Genomic DNA, 25,476 nt, shown 5'->3' on the forward strand with positions numbered 1-25,476 from the left:
GCAGACAAGATAAACATACACATACTGGTTCTTTGTTAGTTTTCCTTCTTGTGGGTTTTTTTTTTTTTGCGGTTTTATAAAATACAGCCCGTTTAAGTTTCACATTCTTTGCTACGGGGCTGCGGACTGTGCTGCCTGTTTCACGATAGCAGACTTCTACTGAGTCCAAAGGTTCATGCAACAAAGAGCCTTGTTCTTACGAGCACTCAAATGTGAAATTGCTGATCTCTTAACAGAAACGTGGAACTTGTCCCTAAGACCCCAAGGACTGGAACATGTCCAATGTGACACAAATATGTTTAAAAGGGTTTCAGGCGTGGGGGGGGGGACACCTGGAAATTACAGGTCGCTTAGCTTAACATCTGTTCTGGGAAAATGGGTGAAAAATATTGTCAAATAAAAATAACCAAGCATATAGAAGAAGAAGCCTTTGCTGAAGCAGAGTCTCACTAACCTATTTAGAGTTCTTTGAGAGTTTAAGCAGCATATAGATAGAGGTGTTCTGGCTGACATTGTGTTCTTGGACTTTCTAAAAGCTTTTGGCAAAGTACCTTGTCAGAGACTCTCCAGTATGCTTAGCAGTCGTGATATAAGCGGAGAGGTCCTCTTGTGGACCAGGAATTGGTTCAGTAACAAGAGGCAGAGTGTAGAAATAAATGAGCAGTTCTGCTGGAGGGAAGGAAGGAAGGAAGGAAGGAAGGAAGGAAGGGAGCCCTCCATGAACCTGTGCTTTTAAACTTGTTCATAAATGATCTAGAGCAACCTTTCTCAACCTGTGGGTCCCCAGATGTTGTTGAAGTACAACTCCCATCACCCCTAGCTAGCAAGGCCAGAGTTCAGGGATGATGGGAATTGTAGTCCAACAACATCTGGGGACCCACAGGTTGAGAACTGCTGATCTAGAGCATGGGTAGGCAACCTAAGGCCCGGGGCTGGATCCGGCCCAATCGCCTTCTAAATCCGGCCCTCGGACGGTCCAGGAATCAGTGTGTTTTTACATGAGTAGAATGTGTGCTTTTATTTAAAATGCATCTCTGGGTTATTTGTGGGGCATAGGAATTTGTTTTTTGTTTTCAAATTATAGCCCGGCCCTCCACAAGGTCTGGGCCACAGTGGACCGGCCCCCTGCTGAAAAAGTTTGCTGACCCCTGATCTAGAGTTAGGGTTGTGGCCAAGTTTGCTCAAACAAAAAACGGATTCTGAGGAGCCCAAAAAGAACCTCTGCATACTGAGTGAATGCATCATAAAATGGCAGTTGAGAGGAATTGAAAATAAAACTTACCAACATCATACTTCTGTTTTATACATCTGTGGGGTGTCTTCTTTTGGAATGCTTTGTACAGTTCTGGTCACCTTGCCTGAAAAAAACGATGCTGTACAGTTGGAAAAGGCTCAGAAAAGGGCAGCCTTTTAAATGATGATTAAATGATGCCTGACATGGAGACAGTGAATAGAGGAAAGATTTTCTCCCTCTCTCATAACCCTGGAACTTGTGGGCATCCAGCATAGCTGCATCTTGGAGTATTCAGGACAGAGAGAAAGAAAGCGCTTCTCCAGCCTTCCCCTGAATTGGGGCCATCCAGGTGTTTTCACTACAACTCCCATCAGCACTGTCCCCATGGAGCTGCATGGATGGGAGTTGTAGTTCAAAACTTCCAGAGGGCACCAGGTTGGGGAAGGTTGCTGCAGAGGTTTTGTCCAGTCAGATACTTTATGAAGCTCCAGGTGCTTCCTGGGCTGTGGATTTCCAGCCAGTGGTCTAACAGGTCCATTCGCAAGTGGAATGAATCTGTGTTCTGTTTCCATAGGAAAACGCAGCTTGGATGTGTTCCTTCACTGGATGAGCCAGTCGGTGTTGGGAAAAATTGGACTGTGACCCCATTTTTTAAGGAGTTTGTTTAAGATGTGCTTTTACACAACAGCCGCCCAATCCTCCTTCAGGCAACTGTAATGGAAGTTGCTGGTTATACTTAGTGACTGTAGTAGTGAATGCACAAATGCCAGAAAGCATCTTGACTTCCCTTTGCAACTGACTGCTCTGAAAATAATAGCACACCGAATCAAAGAGCCCAAACAGGCACCCAAGAATGTTTTGCATTTTGACCATTCTGGGAAGGTTGACCTGCTAGCAGGTTGCCCAGGGGGGTGAACCTGCCACTTCATGTGTTTTTAAATCAGTCCATCACCTTCAGGAGCAAAGGAGGCTGCCGTATAGTGAGTCAGAGCCATGACCCATCATCAGTGTCTACTTTGATTTGGCCAGGCCTCTCTGGGATTTCAGGCAGAGAGGGGTCTCACCCAGCCCTGTCTGGAGAAGCCAGGCTTTGAACCTGGAACCTTCTGCAGGCACAGCAGATGCCGGACCACTGAGCTATAGCCCTCCCCCTAGCACAGAAGCAGGCAGGTGCACAGGTAAGTTGCAGCTCCTTTTTCAGACATGGTCAGCTTAGGATGTGGATGCATTTTTTCTTTCCTTATTCTCTTTGCCTCGTTTTGAAAAGTGTCCAATAATCTCATAAAGGGGGCTCATCTGTCATGGCCTTATGGTTTAGTATGCTTTTCTGGTGGTGTTTTGGAGACCCATTATGATGCATCAATGGGCATTTCTGTGGTCAGAGGTGCCATCTGGACAACCCGTTTGGAGTGGAGGCAGAATGCAGAAGTTGTGGGCACTTTGGTAAACACCAGCGGCTGCTTTTCTGTTTAAATAACGAGCGAGGGCTGTCATTAGGACACAGAAGTCCTTCCCAAGCAGAAGGGATACTGAATGTTAAGCCAAAGCAAATATGTGAAACAGAATTCTGGGGAATAAATTATGCAGATGAAGTCCAAACCGTTTGTGCACAGGAAGCATTTGCTTTTGGGAGAAAGAAAGCCCTGCAAACATCGTCTTCTCCCATTTGGAACCTTCTCTAGCTCAAGACATAATCATCTGGGAATATCCCTCTTTTGAGCCCCATAGAAATAAACAGGAGATGCGCAGGGCACAGTTTTTCTATTATTTATCTATCTAACAAATGAGGTTAAGTGGACAGGGCACCCCAGGAAATATGTCAAAGCTGATAATATTGAGAAAGAGCAAATGGTTAGAGCTGTTGAGAGGTGCAAAGGCGGCACCTTGATAAGAGCATCAGGAGAGCTCTGAAGCTGGAGAGACCACAGGGGGCCCATCTGGTCTGGCATCCTGTTCATGCCGTGGCCAAGAGAAGCCCAAGAGCAGGACACAGGATCACCAGCAGCTGGTGTTCAGAGGTGCTTGGATGGCACTGAAGGGCTTGGGAGATGTTGTGCAGTCCCCCGGTAACAACAAAAATTATCCAGGAGCTGCATATTGAAGGGGTTAAGTTTAAATCAGTGCTAAAATGCCAGCAGTAACCCTGGGTTTCCAAATGCACGAAGGGGTGAAGCTCCTGCAGTTACCATCTGTTGGCTGGGAGACTCATTGGCAGAAATGAAATCAAGAGAGCAGGCTAGAGAGCTTGATCCGCCTAATCCTTCTGCTGCAAACACTGTCTGGCTGCTGCCTTTGGGCAAACGGGTTTCCGTTGTTTGACTTCGCCCCATCCTTCAGCCTTGCCTTCTTCTCAGGTGGGGCTTCACAGCCCTTTCTTCAAACAGAGCTCATCCTCGCCCTGGGCTTTTGAGAGCTATCTCGTCTCAGCAGCTTTAATTGGAGGGTCCTGCTTTTTGTGGCGGGTGCAGTGGAGAGATTTAAAGCGTCTGTCTAAAGCACCATTGTTGTGTCAGTTCTGGTTCAGTGCAGTGGGAAGCTCCCTTCTTGCAATGAGGCGCAGTTTGTAAGGACCAACAGCAAAGGGTATCTTCTCTGCAGCAAATACAGCCTTTCTGTTGTGGGTTGACTGTGGATGTGTTTGGAGGGGTGATGGGTCAGTTTACAGCAGGAGTGCCTCCCCCCCCCCGCCCCACCAGAGCACATTAGACTCCCAACTCCCACCATCCCTGCTCATTGGCCATGCTGGATACTGGAGCTGGTAAGAGCTGGGAGTCCAGCAACATCTGGAGGGCCACAGGTGTTCCCCATCTGTGGCTTAAAGGGCAGTGTGGTGCACATGATAGGAGGTGGCAGGTGTTGCTTTTTGCTCTTCAGGAGGATTGCAAAATGTTTACATTGATTGCATATATGAGATTCCTCATAGAACGAATTGTCTTAACAGTTGTGCAAAGGCTAGAACAATAAAACCCCTTACTGGGATTAAAAATCACAGCGAAAGGAATCTCTGGAACAGGAATAGCAACAACCTCTGGCTTATAGGGCAGTATATAAATTCAATTATTATTATTAAACAATTATCCTAACTTTGTCAGTACTGCCAGCTTGTACATCCAAGACTTTCTCCCAGGAAAAGAGCTGAGAATACTCCTGAGGTCACTCTCTCTCAATCAAGGAATCACCGAGACACAGTTTTGGGCCATGTTCTCCTTCTCATTTGCCCTCTTACCTATTCCTTTTGTGAATTGCTTCTCATGACATATCTTGAATCGATTTCACAGTAAAATCGTCAAGAATAAAAACAATTGCATATATGCAAACAATCCTATATATGCAGTTTAAAACAGCTGCATATACAAAAACAATTTCAAATAGAGACGCAGACTGGGGCAACCTGAGTTATATTCACTGGAAAGGTTCTTTGTGTGCGTTTTCAGAGAGAGGCAGCCTGCCAGGGAGGAGGCGCAGGAGATGTTCCTGTTGTCATTCAAGCTAAGATACAGAGCTAGCCGTGTTAGTGGACAAGGTGGTGAAACAAGAGGAACAAGCTGAGATGCCCTTCAGCACCATGGTCAGCAGCACCAGCTGCTGTCTGATTCCGCATTGGGATGTGCCAAAGCGCTACCTGCCCCTCCTTGCTTGTGTCTTGTGCCTCGGTCCTGTATACCTGAAGGAGCATCTCCACCCCATCGTTCAGCCTAGACACTGAGGTCCAGCTCCAAGGGCCTTCTGGTGGTTTCCTCCCTGTGAGAAGTTGAGGTTACAGGGAACCAGGCAGAGAGCCTTATCAGTGGTGGCGCCCTCCCTGTGGAACACCCTCCCATCAGATGTCAAGGAAATAAGCAACTATCTTACTTTTAAAGGACATCTGAAGGCAGCCCTGTTTAGGGAAGTTTTTAATATTTAATGCTGTATTGTTTTTAACACTTGATTGGGAGCCGCCCAGAGTGGCTGGGGAAACCCACCCAGATGGGCGGGGTATAAATAATACATAATTATTATAAATTATTGTTATGTATTTCTTATTGTTGGAATGCATTGCGAAAGAGAGGCTGTTTTGTTATTTAAAGAGGGCTCGTTTGTGCAGGAAATGAGCTTGCAGTTGTTAGGCAGAGTCTGCTTGACATGTTTGTGCAGCGTTCTTAACCCTTTTCTATGCTGAGGCCTCTGCTCTAACGCAGCCCAGGATTTTATCACCTCTCCAGTAAGAGGTGCACATCCCAGTTAATATCTGCCGCTAAACATTTGACGGGCCACAATCCTTAACATGGTGCTTTGTTCAGGGCTGGAGGAAGGTGATTGGTGGTTTGAGGAATTTGGTCTAGTTCCCTTGCTATGGTCAGATGGTTCCCTAGTTTAGACTCCATGGGGCAGCAGGGTGTGTGGATGTGGTCTGCCTCCAGAGACCAATGGATCTGGGAAGTTTATTGTAGATGAGGCCAGTCTCTGAAATCAGAAGTTGGTCAGGGTTGTTGACACAATTTCTTTCTATGCAGGTTTTGGTGTCCTCGGGTGTCTTCCCGTGTAAAAGTTGGGGTGTCTAGGCGACGTTTCGACGAGGTCTCACTCGTCATCTTCAGGCTGGTGCTTTCGGCTTCTTGTTACTGGAACAGAGCGGGATCTCAATGTTTGAGTTCCTATAAATACTGTAGAGGGGGTGTGGTGTCTAGCCTCCAATGTTCTGGGCAGAGAGGAAGTTCCCAGGCTAGTGTGCCTTTTCTTCTTTTGTTCCTTAATTACTTGAGAGATACCTTGAGTGATTTCTTGAGTGATATCCTGAGTACCACTTAGGTGGGTCATTAGGTGTGGATTAGTTGCTAAAGTCTTTGTGTCTTGACCTCTTGAACTTTGTGAAGAGTTTTCCTGAGAAGATGGCTGTATTGCACTTAGTTGTGCTTTGGCTTGGCTTCGTGTATAGGGGCGAGCTGTGGTTTTGTGGCTTGTGTCAGCCAGATCTGTGTAGGGATTGCAGGGGGGTGCAGCATCCGGAGGTGCCACCATGGATTGGCTACTGGATGGTGTCAGTAATTCATCTGTGGAGAATTTCTTTCTATCTAGACACTTGAGGGGAGCCTCTTCTGCTCTGTGGTTTATGCTGAGCTGGGGCTGAGAAGGTGGGTGAGATGTGAGCTCAAGCCCCTCTTGTCTAGCGTCTGATGGATGTTACCCACCCCGCCTCGCCTCTCCCAGAGCATTGGTCTTCCTCTCCCTGTACAGTCAGTCACTAATGCATTTGCACCCTTCTCCAGAGCAGGAGCCTTTGTGTGTGTGTGTGTGTGTGTGTGTGTGTGTGAGAGAGAGAGAGAGAGAGAGAGAGAGGGGGGGGGAGCGCTCTGGTGTGCATTTGATGGGCCATTTTCTGCTAGAGGCTCAGCTGCATCTTCTGTGGTTTATCCACCCACATGCTTAGGGAAGAATTGCTTACCATACAGTTTATCTGGAGTTCAGAGCTTTACTCTTCAGGAAGTTGGAATGAAGTAGAGAGATAACTAGGATTTTTTAAATATAGAATTATGTATACCTCATAGACATCAAAGCACTTGGCCTACATTGCCGAACTCTTTCTTTATCAGTTTTAATAATTCCTCACTGATTCAGCCCCAAATTAAGTCTTAGCAGTGAATTAAAACTCCAAGCCCCCACAGTGCAGAATGTTTAAACTCCTAACTGGAAGTGGAAGCCCAGGGAAAGGCTGTCGCTTTGCCTGCAGAAGCTTCCAGGTTCCTTCTCCAGCTTCATCTGAATAAAGCTTTCTTGGAGAGCTGCTGCAGCTCAGAGTGGACCTCTTCCAACCCCTTCCTCTGTGGATTGTCTTTGGCTACCTTAAATTCCTTGGTATCTAGACTGAAGCCCTATTCTGCCTCCACGAGGAATGCATCCAGAGAGCTTCTGTGTGGCGGCAGCTTGTTCTGAGGAGGCGCTGCTATTAGAAAGCAGCTTCCCTGGTGGGGTTGACACAACTGCTTGGAGAGCCTCCCTGTTGGTGCTCTGCATTCCTGGCAGGAGGCTCCTGGAGTCTCTCACGGGTTGTGGCTGTCAGGCCTTTGAACCTGGCATTGGACCATCAGGAGATTCCCCAGGCTAGGTCTGGAGGTGATCTCTTTTTCTTCCTTCCGCTCTCTGGTCTGGGAGTGAGCTTCATGTTGGATGACCTGCCCTGGTGTGGCTTGTCTTTGGAGCTGTCACAGTCCGGTTCACGGGCGATCGAAGTCCTGGCAGGGGACATCAGGACCGGGGGCAAGATCGCGGGGTGGGAGCAGGAAGGGGGGTCCAGAAGCCAGGAGCCAAGAGTCCGAGGGTCAGAGAGCCGGGAGTCAAGAAGCCAAGGGTCCGAGGGTCAGGAAGCAGGGAGTCAAGAAGCAGAGGTTCAAGGATCAGGAAGCAAGAAGCCAAATGCAGCAAGGCAGGAAACGTGTTGCTGCGGCAAAAAGCCAAAGGGAAATGCTGACCTTATATCCCTTCCTAGCTCTTGCCACCAGGTGCTGTGAGTTACCAGTCGGCCTCACCTGTGTGGCTGCGCCTTGCCTCTTTAGAACAAACTTAGGAAAGCCCCAGTCCTGCAAAGTCCTATTGGTCACAGGGCCTGGCTCCTGCACGCACACCTGACACCAGCTGCCACACACTCACCTGAGAGAACCAGCGCTTATTTTGGCTTCTCCAGACCCTTCCCTTTCCCCATAAACGTTGGCAACTCCCATCATTCGCCCTCCGCTAAAGCATTTTGGTCATTTATTTCCATCGAATTCTTCTGTGGCCTTTTGAAAATAGCCACACAATCTCTTCATCTCGCTCTCACTCAGAAGGCAGATCAGGAAAAAAAGATGTCTTGATGACAGGTACATGCTGAAAAATAAGGAAGCATAATTGAAACAGCAGGCCAATGTAAACCAAAATAACAGCAGTTACTATGCTGTGACTAATTAATTAATTAAAATGCCTTTTTCCAAACACAACGTACCATAAAAATGGCTAAAAATAGGTTTAAAAACAAACTCACGGTGGGTTTAAAAACAATATAGAATAAGCACTGAAAGCAGAGACCTCTTCATCCAACTGGAAAAGCCTTTTCAAACAAAAATGTATTTAATTGTTAATGAAAGTACAGATAGTTGGCCCCTATTGTATCTCGGCAAGGATTCTGTTCCACAAAACAGGGGCTGCCACATGGAAAGCCCTGCTCTGAGTTACTGCTTTTGTTTTATGGACTTTAAGGTGAAAAACTCCCACGGAAAGCAGTGACCTGCTGATTGTAGCAGATCTAAAGGCTGCCAGTGAACTCATCCCCAGTCAATTTCTCTAAACCTTTTAAAGCCATCTAAGCTAGTTGCCATAATCACATATTCCGGCAGCAAGTTCTGTAAGTTAATTAAAAATGTGAAGTGGATTTTTCTCTTGTGTCCTGAATCTGCTATTAGTTAGTTTCACTAGGTGATCGAAAGAGAGAGGGAAAAATCTGATGGGAAATTAAACCTTTGCTTCTCATATACTGTGTGTAACCTCTGCCCCAAGCTCCCCCCTCCACACTTCATACACACAACTTCTGTCTGTCTAAAAATCTCCAAAAGTCAGCATTTCCTCTTCTTGGTGGTGCTCCAGTTCCCTGATCATTTTGAACCATGAACATCACTTTTGTGATGTTCTTTTTTGAGATGAGACAACCAGAAGTGTCTGTAATATTCCAGATTCAGGTAGGTAGCCGTGTTGGTCTGGTAGAAATATATATATAAAATAAATTGTCCAGTAGCACCTTAGAGACCAACTAAGTTTGTTCTTGGTATGAGCGTCAGGTATCTGAAGAAGTGTGCACGCACACAAACGCTCGTACCAAGAACAAACTTAGTTGGTCTCTAAGGTGTTACTGGACAATTTTTTATTTTTATATATTTGTAATATTCCAGATGTGGTTGCACCACAAATTTCAATAGCAGCAGTACAGTACTTGAGACTTTATTTCCTAATACTCTGTAGCATGAAATTTGTCTTCTCACAGCTGCTGCTGCTGCTGCTGCTGCTGCACACTGCCCCATATTTCCATTGGTTTCTCAACTGCAACCCCAACATCTCTCTCTCCTGGTCAGTTGTCACCAGCTCAGACTCCTTCAGTATATATGGGATGTACTCCCCACTTCCTCTCCCCCAGTCCTCATCACTTCATGCTTATTCAGATTGAACCTCGTTTGCCATTTTATTGCCCATTCATCCAGCTGGGAGAGATCCCCTGACTTCCGATTTGTGCCTTACGAGGACTAAGGCTGTGTTCTGCAATGCTGCTACAACCCATCCACCTATTCCCATTTTGAGAGGGTGTGTCCTTAAACCTCCATCAGAGGCAGCCAAACACACAAAGAGGACCGCCCAACAAACGAGCATTGAAAACTTTGACCAGGATCTCAGGAGGGAGTGAAGAGCTTGAGTTTTGTGGGGTGGGAGGGTACTTTGCATGCTTCTCAAGAAGAGACGTGAGGAGCAGCCGCTGATGTGAGCCTCAGGGTGACAAGTTGGTCTTGAGGAAGCCTCATGAAGTGGAGCCTTCAGAGGAGAAGCTCCAACCTTGTTGAGAGAGTTCCACCTCTCCCTTTGGGCCCCCCAAAGGCTGCAAGGTGATTTCCAAGTTCCAAGTCATAAATATGGTAAAAATAATAACTGTGCAGCAAAAGCCAGAAACCGATTAAACTAGTAGCGAGGAGTAGGCATAAATGCAAGTCAGTTTAAAGTAATATAAAGCTAACAGCAGGCATTGGAGAGGTTTGGGCAGAGAGTTCTGCCTTTCCTTCCTTCCAGTGGGGAATTTTTGTTCTTGTTGGGCGTTGGGTCACACTGGCTGGGTTGTCAGCTACTCTCTAGGGCTGCTGGGGAGCCACCTGGCTCTCTCTGAAGCACAGTCTCCGTGCCCAAGTTTGCGTGCACCAGTGATGATGTTTTGGCAGTTAATGCCAGAGTGGGTGTACAGCCGGTGATGAAGAGATACGGGATAAAAAGACCGACCCCCCCCCCCCGGCAACTATGCAATTGCAATTAGCTGCAGCCCCTGCAGCCTCTCCCTTTCCTAGCGAGCTGTGAAGAAATCAGTTGTGGGTGCTCTGCTCCGTGTGTGTGTGTGTGTGTGTGTGTGTCCGCCTTGCTGTGCTGCCTGCTCTCATCTTTCCCGAGGAGGAGCTCGTTCGTTGCTTTTTGTCACATTGCTTTTTGCCACTGAATGGATAATAAAATTAAGGAATTGTTTCATGCCAGGGTGTGCGGGGGAGAGGGAGGGTGTGGGGCTGCATGGCTCCAGGCAGAAACACGGAGGAGGAGGAGGAGGAGTTGAAGTAACAGGAGCTGCACGGCAGTGGCGGCAGCAGCAGCAGCGGCGGTGGCGGCTTTCCTTTTCTTTCCCAGCACAATGCTGAAGAGAAGGACGAAGTTGAGCTGCTCCTCTGGCTGTCTGGGAAACTGAACGCAGGCTGGAGATCCAAGCTGTGCCTTGGAAGGGCCTTTCTAGAGCAGCGCTTCCAGAGTGACCTCGCCGCTCCTTCGGCTTCTCTGTTTCTCCTGCGGGCTCAGGGCAGCTGTGGATTTTTTTGATTTAAAAAGTCTTCCACTTTACACTTCCTGCCGCCTGGATGCTGTGGAGCCCGATGCCTTTCCCACCACGACCCGTGAAAGACCCCACCCTCGCCCGGGGCTGCTCCTTCTGGGAAAGGGAGCTTTCGTAGTCTTTCACTTTCCTTTGATTTCCCCAAGTTTCTTTTCTGTTTGCATTTCCTTATGCTTTTGTGTGTTTTAGCCGCAAGGTAAGTTCTAAGACTGCAAGCATGAAGTTTGAGGCAGCTCTCAAGAGGTGGGGGGAGATGGACGGCTCTGTGTGAGTGTTTGTGTGTGTGTGTGTGTGTGAGAGAGAGAGAGAGAGAGAGGTCCTGACCTGCTGGCTTCCCTTAATGCTTAGCAGCCTTCAACTGGAGTATTTTGGCATGCTCTGTCTCTGCGGTTTGTCTTTCATGCTCACAAATCAGAGGATCGGTAGACTCCTACATGTCAATTGTTTCAACTGGAATTGAGCATTGAGGGATTCACTTGGGGGGGGGACGGGGGACACAGAACTACTTACTTTATGGTGAAGAATCTTATTTGAAGGGCACGTGGTTAGGGAGCCTGTTGAATTATTTTGTTCAGCAGCGACTTCACCAAATTGAAGCACTCAAAGCTGAAAATATTTCTGCCCTTGAACTCTTTCCCCCCGTCAGGGTCTTGAGACAGGCTAGAGGGAGGCAGAGCAGTAAGTGCCGAGCGCCTTGCGATTCCTTCTTCTGCCCTCCTGCCTCATCCAAAGAGAACCCTGGCATCTCTCCCGGCTGAAGCCAGCTCTGGCTTGGGGGTTGGGAGTATCCCTGGCTGGGATTCTGCTTTGCACGAGAGGCAGAAATAGGAAAAGCTTCTTGCTGCCTCACATAATTGTTGTGTGAACCCACTTGTGAAGCTGACAAGGAAGAACGAGTGACGGAGAGTCGCTCCTCAGGGAGGAATGGGAGTGCTGAAATTCACTCTTGTTTGATGTCTTGCTTTGCCATTCTAAGTCCCAGGCTGGGCACTTGGGTCCCGGTTTTGCTGAAGCCCCGTTTGCCAGGCCCTGGAGTTTAACTGGGAGTGAAAAAAGGCAGCCTTCCTCTCAGGGGTGCACATTGCTGCCCCTGTTAGAGTCCACAGTCTTGGAAAGGGGCGTGAACTTTCACAGTCAGCTGCCTGGAAATGGCAATCTAGCACAGATTCACCCGAGTTCATTTCTTTTATGGAGATTGTTCAGAAACATAAAATCAGTGACACAGGAGGCTTGCAGGTGGTTTGCTTTTCTTTTTGGGTGTCACCAGGACAGCTTTTAGCGGGCAGCCTTCGTTGTCCAAGACATCACATACCCAAGTTCCCCGTGCAAACAACTGGCATGCTTCAAATTTCCTTGCAGAGGAGTCTGGAGGGAAAGAGATCTGAGGAGCCTGGCATGGGCCGCGGCCGGCCTGCAACTCTCCCAGGGGCGCTGGCGTCACCTTGGATACAGAAGCTGCCTTGCCTCTTGCCGTTTCATGTCTGCCTGGCTAAAAACCTGCTTTGAATCCTCGTGCGGAGCAGAGACAAAATATCTCGTCGTGCTGTCAGAAACCAAACTTCATTCTCGCCAACAAGAAACATGTTTCTTAGCATATAGATCAAATAGTGGCCAGTCCACTGCCCCCCTTGGGCATCTGTGCCCCCAGTTTCATTTTCCCCCAGAAGACTTTCCAAGCACATTTCAAGTGTTTGCACTTTGCACCCAGTTGGTCAAATGTCTTCTGAATCTCGCATTTTTCTGGCTGCAATGTATCTGCTATTCCTTGATCTATGGAGAATGTTACTGGAATTTTCATACCTTGTTCCTAAGAGTAGGTTTCCATGTCTGTTGACTTTTGCTTCTAGATTGTTCAAAGAGTAGGCTAGTCTGTGTAGGCTTACTTTCGCTTACTCTTTCGCTTACTTACCTTTCTGAAGGAAAATTGTCACCTGCCAATTGTTGAAATGCTTCTAACGTTAACTAAAATTAATGGGTGCCTCAGTTTTGTTCATAGAGCTTATCTTGATGGAGGCATTAGTGATAAGCTTTCTTAGCAAGTAGGAGAATGGGAAGGTCTTTCAAGGTGGCTTCTCTCCCTTCCGTAGGAGGAGGCGGTTAGGATGACAGAGCCTTGTAGCAATCAGCACTGGTTACTCAAGGCTGAGTGACTTGACAAGTTCTATCACCGGCTTTTTGTACCAATCAGTTTGTGTTCTGTTCTTGTCATTCATCCCCCAGAAAGCTTTGTTGCTTTCTGCCACATGTGTCCCCTCTGACTGCCATGTAACTAGGATGTCATGGGACCTGTAGCTTGGCTTGGGATGCCTGAGTCCCTTTACATTCCCAAATGCATTCCTTGGCACAAGAGGCTGTGCCAGGCTGAGCCTCTGCAACGGCCCCCATGAATCTTGTGAGAGCGATGTAGGAAGCTAGGAGTCAGGCCCATTGAGCTCAGCATTGTCTGCCCTGATCAGCAGCTGTAGCATCTCCACATCTGTTTATTTTGCATCCTTCTCTTTGCTTCCCGTTTTCTTCTTCTATAAACATTTTGATCTGAGTCTCTATTCCCTTCTGAGCTTGGTGAGCGACTTGCTAGCGCATGTGCTTGCTCTGGCTGGAGTTTAGAATATTTCCCCTTTGATAAGCGTTCTCATTCGGCTCTCTGCCTTCCGAAACGTGATTCATCCAGCCGCGTAGTGCCTGCTTCAGCTCTCGCTGAGATTAGCAGCTTGCTTATTGGCAGATCAGGCTTTAGAAAATAAACAGTTTGGGAAGCAAGCGACGGGGACAGAAACTGTCGTCCTGAAGTGTCATCAAATTGCAATTGCAATCTTTGCTTGCCAGCCTCCGGGGATGATGGAGCCAAGAAAGCAGCATCATCCCGGCAGGTTGGCCAGGCCCTGTTTGAAGCAGGCGTAGTCCTCCCTTGGCCATAAAAGGTGCCGTGTAAGAATTCCCAGCAAGTGTCAGAATTGCCGCATGTCGAGAAGGGCTGCCATAGCAACCTTTCCTTTGGCACTCAGCTGTGAGTTTTCATTCTTCGGCTTCTGCTGTAGCCTTGCAAGCCTAACCCAAAGCAAGGCGGCCAGGTTTGACTCGCAGGATTAGGCCCACCCAGCCCATGCTCTCCAGGCTTACAGGCATGAGAGAGGAGCCCGGAGGCCTTCTTGCTGATCCCTGGCCTCAGGTTCTCCAGAGCGAGACGGCTACCAAAGACAGATGGAAAACCCATTTTAGCCCACCTTCCATGGCTAATAGCTTTGCCCGTGTCTATCAGTCAGATTCGTGTCAGCCTTGAAAAAAGCTTCCCCAGCCATTTCCCCACATAGTGCCTTGCGGAGGTGAATTTTGTGTGTGAGTTCTGTGTTGTGATTCCATCCAGTTTACTTGGGTGATCCTTAGCATTAGGAGACAATGAGTGTCTTGCTGTTTAACTCTTGTTGATCGATGTTTCCAACTTGATTGGCTTTCCCAGGAGCTACAATTAGCTATTTCAGCATCTTAATGGCTGCCTTATTGCAAGGCAACAGTATCTTTGACTGGATCAGCTTATCTTCAAATGAGTTTTTCTGGGCCCTTAATACCAAAGGAGCATCCTTTATCACCTGAAAGCTGGTTAGCAGACTTGCAAGGCTAGCTAGGCAGATACACATTTTCACATTGTGCAGCCTTCTTGAATGCTATTTTGAGAGTCTACTGGAGGAAGATCTCAGCAGGAGAGAGACTCTTTCCTTCTCCCACCCTAGATGGGCTGCTGCTATCCATCAGCCCCCCACAGGTGGGGTTGGAGTTTGGAGTGCTTTTATAAAAACTCCCCTTCTCTTCCCCTTGTTGCTGTGGTGGTTGCTCAAGGTATCTGATCAGCTGTATGCTGCAGCCACAAGATCCAGTTTGATTGCTGCTGAGATGAGTTTAGGACCAGAAGAAATCCTAAGGTCAAATCCTGACACTGCCCTCCATGTTCCCTCCCTACCCACCGTTGGACTGGCAGAGAGCTGAAAGCTATAAATCCCATCCTCCACCTGCCAGTTCCTAAACTTTGTTGCTTTGGCCACGATTCTCCTTCTCCAAGCCTTTGTCTTCTCCAGGAACACAAATATCCTTGGAGTGTCATAGAATTCCAGACTCAAAAAAGGTATTTTTTTAAAAAAGGGTAATTGGTTTGTTGTGATTTCATGATGCCCAGAAGTTTATGCCCCCAGATAGGACCCCCCCCATTTCCCCCATTTTTATTTTTTTATTATTGACTGCTTTCCGTAGGTCCCTTGCTGTAATACCATGCTGCCAAGAGGTGGGGTTTTTTTTGTAGCTCCCCAAGACCCGCCCCCCCATGTGCCCTTTTGAAAGACGCCCACGGTGTGCTCTGCTCCCCCCTTTGATATGCTACCCCCAGAGGGCCAATGTGGTTCTCAGCCTGCACACAATTTAGCCACCCTGATACAGAGCATGTGATGGCACCCAAAGCGGCTGCACCTTGTTTTCCCTTGTGCTCCCTGCTAGTTCTCTGCCACCTCCTTGGCAGCAATTTGGGGTTTTGCTTGCTGACTCTCTTGTGGCTCATTACAAATGATGTGGCTGCTGGATGGTGCCCTCTGCCTGTCAGGCCAGCTTTGAATAGCAGGGGCTTGTAGGCGGGGGCTCTTGTGGGGTGCCCCACTGCTAAGGAGCTGCCTTTCTCTGTTGACTGCAAAGCTTAAATATGAAAAAATAAAATATTTCCTTTCTGGGACTGATCTTAGTGCTTTTAACAACTTAGAATGTTTTTATTGCATATTTTCATAAACTGCTTATCCAGCCTGAGCTTCTGGGGATAAGCTTTTTTTTTTTGCACCCGTTCCCATTATGGTCCTTAACGGTTTCCGTGGAAGTTGCAAGCCCAGCAAACTTCAAACAAGGTTTCTAGCGATAAATGCCTCTCTTCCTGCCCCCCACTCCCAAAGCTGTGCATCTCCTCTTAGGAGATTGTTCCTGTACTTGGGCTGAGGTGTGAAACTTCATCTGGGAGGCAGCCATCTCTTTCCAATGCCTGTGTCTCCAGCCTGCCCCCTCTGCTCCAATGTGCTTAGTCACTTAGAGATAGTTAGGTTCTTTGACACTGGAAATGAATGACTGCTTACTCTGTGGGCTGAAACGGTGTCACTGTCATTGATGTGCCCTCAGAAGAAGCGAGATTTTGCAGGGCAATGCCGCTCGCCCTCAAGAGAAGAACACACAGCTGAGTAGCAGGCCGATCCTGCAGACACCTTCCAAACAGTCCAGCGGCTTTTTCTCTTAAACAAAATTGAAGCTTTTTCCATCAGAAAAATGTTGTCTTCTTAATTATTAAGATTTCCGCCCCAGCCTTCCAGTCCATAGTCAGAAAAGTAAACAGAAAAGCAGACAGCTTTCAGTAGAACTGGGAAAGAGACGGTGCTTCACACATTACGCTGCTGTGGGATTCTGAATACTGTGCATGGAAAAGTGGGTTTTGTTTCGCTGCTCCAGCAGTTTCTGAATGGAGCTGAGTGTCGGCAGACCCCGCTGTGCTGAGCCAGGCTGGGGGGCTTGCTGGAACAGAGAGACCCCTCTTTGAGGAGGGTCCTTGAGCATCTGAAGCTGAGGAATGCAAATCCACATAGGAAATACAGCCTGCAGGGGTTTCTACCTTGGGCAGGGTGAAAAGTAGTGTAGGAGCCGGAATAATGTCGAAGGGGTGCATTTCAATGCTTGTTTAAATACTGCCCCCCAAGTTGTGAGCCACTGTGTGGAGCCAATGAGGCTGTTCTGTGTCCTGCTCAGAACTCTCCCTTGACTTTGCAGTTGCCCCGAAGGGCCCCGAGCACAAGAGCCCTCTCCCCTCCTGTGTCTCAGAAGCATCTCTGTCATCTCCAACTGCAGAGGCAGAGCATAGCCATCATGACCCATAGCCATCGATCGCTGTCTTCCCCATGAGTTTGTCCCATCCTAGTTGGTGGCCCTCGCTGCCTCCTGTGGGAGGGAGTCCCACAGTTAATAATAATAATAATAATAATAATAATAATAATAATAATAATAATTTATTTATACCCCACCCATCTGACTGGGTTTCTCCAGCCACTCTGGGCGGCTTACAACAGAATATTAAAATACAATCCCCCCCCCAAAAAAAACTTTTATTTAGCATTTACACCAACAGTCCAGCAGTTACTTAAACTTTTATTTACCTTACAATATTAAGACATTAAACAGCTACAGTGAAAACAAATGCTATTGGCAACTTGCAAATAAAGAGTTCCGTTAACACCTAAAAGTCACCCCTCAGACGCAGCACAAGATGGAGGGTGGATTCCTTCTGGATGTTGTAGTCGGAGAGCGTGCGGCCATCTTCCAGCTGCTTCCCAGCAAAGACCAGCCTCTGCTGGTCAGGGGGAATGCCTGCTTTGTCCTGGATCTCAGCTTTCACGGTCTCAGTGGTGTCACTGGGTTTAACTGGACTTCCTGGCTCTGCTCCGAGTGCCTGTTCCTCTCCTCCTCCTCCTCCTCTTCCTCCTCCTCCTCCAGGACCCTTCAGCACCCACTATTTTACCCCTATTTATTTTTAAGGAACAACTGCAAATGTTAACTCTCGCCAGGTTTATGGTAAATCTTTCTTACCGATGCAAAATAATAGTTACAGAAACTGGCTGAGTTTCTTGCTCACTAGGCCAGTCGCAGTTGGTGTAGAATTATGTAATTGTCCAAGGTTTCAATTCTGTGAAACCTTGCATATTTCTCAGTTGCGAGGAGGTGGCCCAATAAAAATGTCTTCTGTATTATATGCGTATCTCATGCCACTAGTCCCCACTGGAGTAACAGCAAGGAAAGAGGCACCTATCTTCTTCCAAACCGCTTAAGTTTTTTTGCGCAATGAAGAGGCATGTAAATTTTGTTAAAGTCATAAAAAGAAGTGTATTCCTGCCTCCTAGGAGATTGCAATCTAACCTTCAACATGGGGAGGGGGAGAACGTTCTGTTCACTTGCCTGTATCTTCATTAAGGGATGAGGACTAAGTGGTTGTGCTGAGCCTTCCCTTAACTGATTTTAGGATATTAGCAGATGACCTTAAAGCTATAAAAAGAAAGCTTCTGTGTGCAGGCAAGGCCTTATCTGTGTGTTCTTTCATCATTTTTCTTGTGAAAATGATAGCTGCACACAGACAGATCTGTGCCCATACAAAGACGTACCTTGAAGCTGGAACTGGCTTGTGCCTGCGCCTCTTAGGGAGCAGGGCAGAGCTGCTGGCTGCCTGCCAAGGAGCACTTTGGGCAGGTAATGGATAGGCCAGGATATGGTACCTGAGGGGGATAAATAGAGAGGGCTCTGCTGCTAAGACTTCAGTTTTGATAAAATTCCGGTCTCCGTGGTGGAAAAGGAAACCATTCTCATAAAGCAAATTTGGGGAGGGGGGGCTGAAGCTGAAGGGATCCTTTACTTGTTTGCAAAAGTCAGGGAGACCTTCCTGCTCACCACTTGGGCCCCAGGACCTTCATTCAGTTGGAAGGCTGAAATGGAACAGCAGGTTATACCGGCATGCTTGCGAAAATAGATTTGTCCTGCTGCACGGGTGCAATTTTGTTGGATTACGTGGCCCAAGCTAGTGTGTGTGTGTATGTGTGTGAATGTGTGCGTCGCTTTTTTCTCCACTGACTCCGATACACAGTGTCTCTGTCCCTTCTCTTGACAGCAGCTTCTGATGAGTCTTAATCCTTGGCCGAGAGAGCCTTGCTGGGCGGGCAGCGAGGGGCACAGGCCTCTGCCGCTTAGTGGCATGATGAGAGGGCGCCAACACGGCCGCTGAGGATGTGTGCCGGCAGATGCACCCTAAGGCTAGAAGATGACATTGCTTCTGTGCTTAGAACGTCTGCTGTGAAACTCTTAACTGGGCAGCCCTCTCAGAAGCAGAAGGCCCTGCTGTTTCTGGAGGAGAAGATGAAGAAGCTTCTGCAAGGGCCGGCGAGCGAGCTCTCCCTGAGCCAGAATCACCACCAGCAGCTTTCCCTCGTGGAAATAGAAACGGACACCTTTGTCTGTGGCGTCAATAGGAAATCTGCAAGCAGTGACTTTTCCGCTGCTCAGGGGAGGAGCCCTGGGACCAGGGAGGCCAGTAATGGTGGGCTGGACTGGGATGGATACATCGAAGTCCCACGGGCGCTAGTTCCAAGCCAGTGTGACTTAGGGGGCGTCTCCGGCTGCCTGGCCTCAGAGAGCCTTCTGGAGCAAATGGAGAGCCCCGAGGAGCAAGCCGATCTCGCTGCCCTGAGCCTTGGCACCAACTGGAGGGGAGTTGCTGGGGAAAGAGAAGGGGAAGGGCCCTGCCCTCCAAGCAAGCCCCTCGCCTACACTCCCTGCAGCCCTGGGCCCAGAGACCGCTCTGCCGATGTCATTGAGTACATCGTGAAAGAGCTCCAAGGGATAAGTCGCATCCAGACCGAGATTGCTGAGCTCCAGCAGCACCTCACCTTGATCAAAGGCTCCGTGGACGAAGTCTCCAGCTGCGTGGACACTGTTCTGAGCGAGATTGAGGGCCTGCAGAGCAGCTCTGGCCCCACCAGCAAAAACTCCCCGTTGCCAAAGGCCAAGGCCAGGGAGCCCCTCCTGGGAGGGCCCATCAGAGAGCCAGTGTTGTATTTTTATGGCATCCCAGAGCAGGAGGGGGAGAACACCAAGGAGCTAGTCCACCGTTTCTTGTCAGAGTACCACTGTTTCAATGGCATTCAGCGTAGCAAGTACATCAAGGATGCTTACAGATCTGGTGCAGCAACAGGCAAGCAGCTGGCCCCACGACCCGCTGTTGTAAAGCTTGCTAACGCTGAGCAGCGAGACTTCATTCTCCAGAAATCGATTCTTTTGCAAAGTGCAGGAGTTACCATTGTGGCCAGCAGTGAGCAAAGCCAGCAGAACGGCCAGGTGGGTCCTGGGGCACAGCTGGGCACCTTGCCCTCGCCAGGCCAGAGTGGGAACCACTGGGGCTCCTTGCACATTCGTGGGGAAGTGGTCAGGACAGATGGAGATGGGCAGCTCCAGGTGGACTCTTGCCAGGCTCAGCAGGAAAACGCTTGCCAAGAGGTTCACCACCGCATAGGGGAGAGGCTTAACTTTCAACCGAAATCCACCCTACCTAGGAAGAGCAACTTAATTGCTGAACTTGAAGAAAAAGTAGGGAGAGTTGTACAAATAATGGGCACTAGTGAGCAGACTTTGCACAGAAGCAGCTCTTCCAGTGGAGTCCTTGATGCGTCCCACAAGAAGCTGGAAGGCCCTGGGCATGAGAACAAAGGCAGGGATTCCTTGCCATCCCCGGAGTGCTTGGGCAAGGTGCCCGCCTTGTGTGAGGGAGGAGGGGGACGTGCTTCAGATGCTGAAAATGCCACCAAGGGCAGCTCCTCTCCTGTGGAAGAGGACCAAGCAGGAGGGCTGACTCCAGGGGAAAGCGAGACGGACTGTGATGCCACCACGCTGGAGTTTCTCAGTCCTGAGCAAGTCAGTCTCCTGGAGGAGGCACCGGTGGCCATGACCACTCCCGGCTGTGATGGTGCTCTGCGCAAATTGGTTGACAGCAGTGAGACGCTCAAAGACATGATCCAGATTGACCTGAACGAGCAAGACCCAACCGATCAGGTCTTCAGGGATGTCCTAGAAAATTCCCAGTACTTCCTTGAGCACTCTCGGGACAGCATTGATCTCGTGGACATGAGGTTTTACACTAACAAACTGGGCAAAGCACTGAATCACTTCCGGTCTGCGCTGCAGGTGGTGTTCCACAAACTGGAGACCGGGGACCCAGAAGTCCTCCTTGAAGGGGAAAAGAGCTTCCATATGAACAGTGAGCCAGCTCCTGCCCTCCGTAGCCCAAGTGTGCACGGCAGCTTGGATACCTTTGCTGAAACCCCCCCTAGTCAGTCTTCTGAGAGCCAGGCTAACACGACTGTGAGCAGTGACAGTGTGGGCCTGATTCAGAGAACTCTTCCCAGTGCTTCATTGCCTCTTGACGAAGCTCCGGTCCCCGACCTGGTGCCCCCACCGGATTCTGAGAGCTGTGTGGAGCAGCCCTTCCCCTCTGGAGAGGCCCAGCAGGATCCGGGTTCTGCACCTGTGCAGCCCGGCGGGTGCCGACCTATGAGCCTCGAGAAGGTGTGTGCCGAGACCATCTACCTGAACAAGTGCATCAACAACTTCAAGAATGTCCTGAGGGAAAAGAGGCAGATGCGTCGGAGGCTCTTGAAGGAACTGGCCCAGGAGGCAAGCTGGACTTCCTCGGCTGAAGAGATTCATTCAGGTACTCCCAAAGTTCTTGAGATTTGCTGGTGAAATGCTTGCTCATTTTTTGTCAGAAAGTTTAGCAGCTGCAGGCAGAATGATTAAATAGAAATGGTTTATTGAAGTTTGGTCATAGATAGCAGATGATAAAAGCCAAAGACAAAGGCTGCCCTATCTCTGCACCCTTAACAAATGCAAAAAAACACACAAAACTCCAGTTTCTGGAGGTCTGCCAAATGATTTGTGATGTTCTATCTCCAAGGAAGCAGACATTGACTTCAGATCTGCTTCTTGGCAAACTGAAAGCATGTTGGGAAAGTGTTTCCAATACCATCCACTTGGAAGCACGAGCTTTTCCATGTCTCTTTACTTTCACAGGAAATATTGAACTAGGAGCCAGTTGCCATTTCCCATATAAATTTGCCAGGGAAGCTGAAATCGCCTGAAATGTTTAAATAACCACCTCCAAGGAAGAGCTCCGCTAGAACACTGTTTCCCTCCATGTGCCCCTTGAGAAATCCACATAAGAGGTGTTCTGTTGGAGTGCAGAATTCATGTGGATCGTACCCTCCATTATGTTTGTCATGTGCCTTACTTCAAGAGCCCTCTTCTGTGGAGTTTATATTGAGGACTGTTCAGATGATAATCAGTTGTGGGGTCCACGTGAGCTGCTTCTTAGCGATTGTAGGCACTTGAGATTCCAATTGGGTTAGGCTTCGTGTTTTATCTTTGTGGGTTTGTGAAAGGGGAAGAGCAGAAGCAAAGGGGAAGAGCAGAAGCAAAATTCATCAGAAGCGTCACCCAGCGAGATTCAGGGAGCTGCTTTGGTCCTTATGTACTACTGAGCTGCAAAAGGACCATGTCTTGGGGGCGGGGGGGGCACCACCTGCTCACTCGCTAAAATAAGCAAAAGATTTGCACATAGCTGACCCTTGGGTATAGTGGCAAAGGCGCTTTCAGCTCCCCCCTAAGGAATGCCCCACCTGATTCCAGACACTCATGTGTGATGCATGTTTTCTGAAATTGCGTCCACGTGGGCCCACAGTAGCCCCCTCCACCACACTGGACAGCAGCGCCTGTCTCCAAGGATAAAGATTAGGCTCACTCTCCCCTCCTCCTTTTGCTGTGTGCATTATTACAAAGACAGAACATCATGCCTAGGACAGTTTGACACATTGCCCCGTGTGGGAGAATGACTTCTCTCAGAACTCTGCAGTCCATGCGCCCAGGCCAGAACCACAGTGGCTTCCCACAGCGGCAACATCAAGTCGTAGTGTAGTCTGCATGCACATCTCCCACATTTATGGGGCATGCCAGATGCACACATGGAAGGCACGCAGTGCTTCTGCAGTGTATGAAAGGGCTCTTGATGGTGGGATGACAGCAACTCCCACTTTCCAAGACAAGCCTCATGTCTTCCTCCAAACTTCATCTTTCCCTGCTTAGAGCGGTTTTCCAAATACTTTTAACGTGTTGTGTCGCAGCTGTGCTTCGGAAGGAAGAACACCAAGTTGAACAAGTGTTGGGCTTGGGAGAGCTGGACTCTCATCCTTGCTCACTCACAGGCTGAAGGCTGCTTCACACATTAGGGGAACAACCACCTCCCTGATGCACACTTTTCTTTGATGCTTGAAGGCGAGATGCATGGAAGGAAGACGTGGGAAACTTGCAGGAGCTGTGATTGGCTGCAATTCCCACTCTGGGCAGGCTGGAACCTCTTGCCATTTGATTTCTGCCGTTCTAAAACAGGGTTGTGGGGGGTTTCCTCCTCTGCAGGACTAAAGGAAAGCAGCACGGCACTTTCAACACTTTAAATGATTTTCATAAATCATGGGTCGTAAAATTCTCTAGCAGAGTTATGGATAGTGCAGAAGGTTTGAGGCTCAATATTACTGTGGAAATAGTGGTTTTTATGAGGCAAGGATCCTGCCACAAAATGGTCCCAGGCAATGATAATTCTAGTAAATTAAAATGCCCTAGCCATCCATCCTGTGGCTAGAAAATTTACTCCAGGTCGTTATAAAATCAGCTTATTAGGGTTGGAGGCAGAGAAGTTATTTTTGCTGAGGGCTGGCAAAAGTTTGGAGCATTTGCCATCTTCCTTCATAAGAAACCTTGATCTTACTCAGAATAGCTCGTTTCTAAGTAGAGGCAGTTTCTGACTGCAAACCACATTAGCCTTTTGTGTTCAGGTAACAATTAAGAACAACAATGGAAGCCCTTGGAAATCAATGGCTGACATTGTGGCGCCATTGGGGAGCTTGTGACAAACTATTCATTTTCCTAATTTCTTGTTCTTTGATTTGACAACAAATATTTACCAAAACTGAAATGGGAACAGTTGCTAAAATCTGCCAGCAATTTAGTGCTAGATTTTTCAAGTAATGCTTCAGTTCTCTTTAGAAAACAGATGGGAGAAGGATTCATTTCTCCTCCACCTGTTAAATCACTGCTCATGTGTGTTCCTTTTGTGCATGTTTTCATTAGGGAATGGAAGATTTAGAATTTGAAACAGGAGAGAGAGAGAGAGAGAGAATGAGAATGAGAATGAATGGGGCAAAGGTGGGCCTGATGTTTCAGACTCCTAAGTCCCCAATTCTTTCTTTGTTCTTTTATGCCCAAGAAAAACTAGATGACGTTTACTAAGAAAATGTGCTTTTGTTGTAATGAAGAAGCTTGATTCAGAGCACACCCTGTCAGGCATTTTCCTTGGGACAGTTTCAGATGAACTTCAGAGGTGATGGTTGGGTGCGTTTCTGGTATGTCAGCTCCTTGTTTGAAAATTAGATTCTTCTGGCATGGGGCTCTCTCTCTAGGCGTAATCCTAACCCCTTTACCAATTTTATTTCACTTTTTGAAAGCCAAGGGTCATCTACTTTTTGGATAATAACTGCCACACGGGCTCCCCCCCCCTTTTTGTTTTGGCCAGCAGTCACCATTATGGATTAAAATTACTATCCATGCAACTTTCTTAAAAGTAAAAAGCCATATTCTACTGCATGATGCATGTACACTCAAGTTATGGTCTAATCTCAAATTAAATCAGATTGAACATGCTCCCCCTGGATTTGGGCTTCCTGGGCCCTTTGATCAATATCAGGTTTTTGGGGAGGGAAGCTGAGTAGCTGTGAGATACGGAGATGGTGCTGTCCAAGGTGCTGAATCGAGGGCTTTGGCTACTGAGCTCCCAGTAACACTCATCCAGACTTCATTTTGCACCACACTTTCCAGGCAAAGGTCCATGCTTTAAACTCCATGTCCAAACAGTTTGTTTGTTTGTTTGTTTTGTCCTGGCGCCTCCCCGGTAAAAACCCGCATTTTACTGCTGAATCGGAGCAAATAGCAATCTGCGGGGAACCCAATTGTGGTTTGCTTTATTCGTTGGTAAAACATGGGCTCTACCTGTGAAAGCAGCAGGGAAGAGAAAACGAAACTGCTCAGACATGGAGCTTTAAAGTGCAGACCTGGGCCCAGAAACGCAGCGCAAAAGGAAGTCTGCCTGAGCCTTAAGAGTGCGTCAAGTGGGGAGGGAGGGAGAGAGAGAAAGCCCCCCCCCTGCCTGTGCCACTCATTGGCCTTTCATTGGACTGCTTGGTGTAACAAATGTTCCAAGAACCACTAATAACCTCCCTAACATTTTTTTATACATGAGGTGGAGTGTTTTGAATTGAAGGAAAAACAAAAAAATTCCTTCCTTCCAGTGTATCTGAAGAAGTGTGCATGCACACGAAAGCTCATACCAAGAACTGACTTAGTTGGTCTTTAAGGTGCTACTGGAAGGAATTTTTTTGTTTTGACTATGGCAGACCAACACGGCTACCTATCTGTAACTTGAATTGAAGGGTTTGCTGAAAAGCTGTATGCATATCCATTTCCCTGCTAGCTTGCTTGTCCTGAGGGACAGGACCTCGCAGCATTTTTTTTAAAAAAAAATGTTTAGAGAAAGCTTCAATAGTGTTTCATGGAATTGTTATTTAGATGTGATAAATCAGTGTGTGGTGTTTTATCCAACCTTCTTCGTTAAAAGTATTAGCTTCTGGGACAGTGCTGCAGTTTTGTAACAGAAGCATTTGGCATTTCCCTTCCTTATGGAACAAAACGTTGTCTGAATGTTGTGTCACCACAGCTTCCCTGGACCCTTTTGCCCCAGGCTCAAAGACATCCTCTCCGGAGGATGTGGGAACCAGCCAACTCTCAGGATCCCTGGAGCTTTGTGGGTCATCATTAAGGAAAGGGGACATGACTTCTTAAGTGAGTCAAGATTTTTGTAGGTGCCTGGTACTGTTGTGAATTTTGAGGCAGGTGTGACTATGCTATGCTAATTAAAAGGTTTACTTGCAATTAAGATTCTATGCCCACAATATGTTGCTGATGCTAAGAAGAAAATGAAATATGAGTGTTTTATTGAAACTGCCACAGAAATTCATTTTAA

General features: G+C 48.0%; 1 protein-coding gene across 17 annotated transcripts in view; it reads left to right on the top strand.

Annotated features, from left to right (window-relative positions):
- UNC13B (unc-13 homolog B) overlaps window positions 1–25,476 on the top strand; it is a 156,312-nt gene that overhangs the window by 65,539 nt on the left and 65,297 nt on the right. The window contains exons 1-2 of one of the 17 annotated variants that reach the window (XM_083702519.1): window positions 10,899–11,004; window positions 18,472–21,063. The exons of the other annotated variants lie outside the window; for them this stretch is intronic. Of the exons in view, the coding sequence (XP_083558645.1) occupies window positions 18,588–21,063 (2,476 nt within the window). The 5' untranslated portion in view covers window positions 10,899–11,004; window positions 18,472–18,587. Of the gene's footprint in view, window positions 1–10,898; window positions 11,005–18,471; window positions 21,064–25,476 lie in introns of those variants that run through there. 17 annotated transcript variants of the gene reach the window in all.

Source organism: Podarcis gaigeae (assembly GCF_964106915.1).
Source record: "Podarcis gaigeae genome assembly, chromosome: 11".
Lineage (NCBI taxonomy): Eukaryota > Metazoa > Chordata > Lepidosauria > Squamata > Lacertidae > Podarcis > Podarcis gaigeae.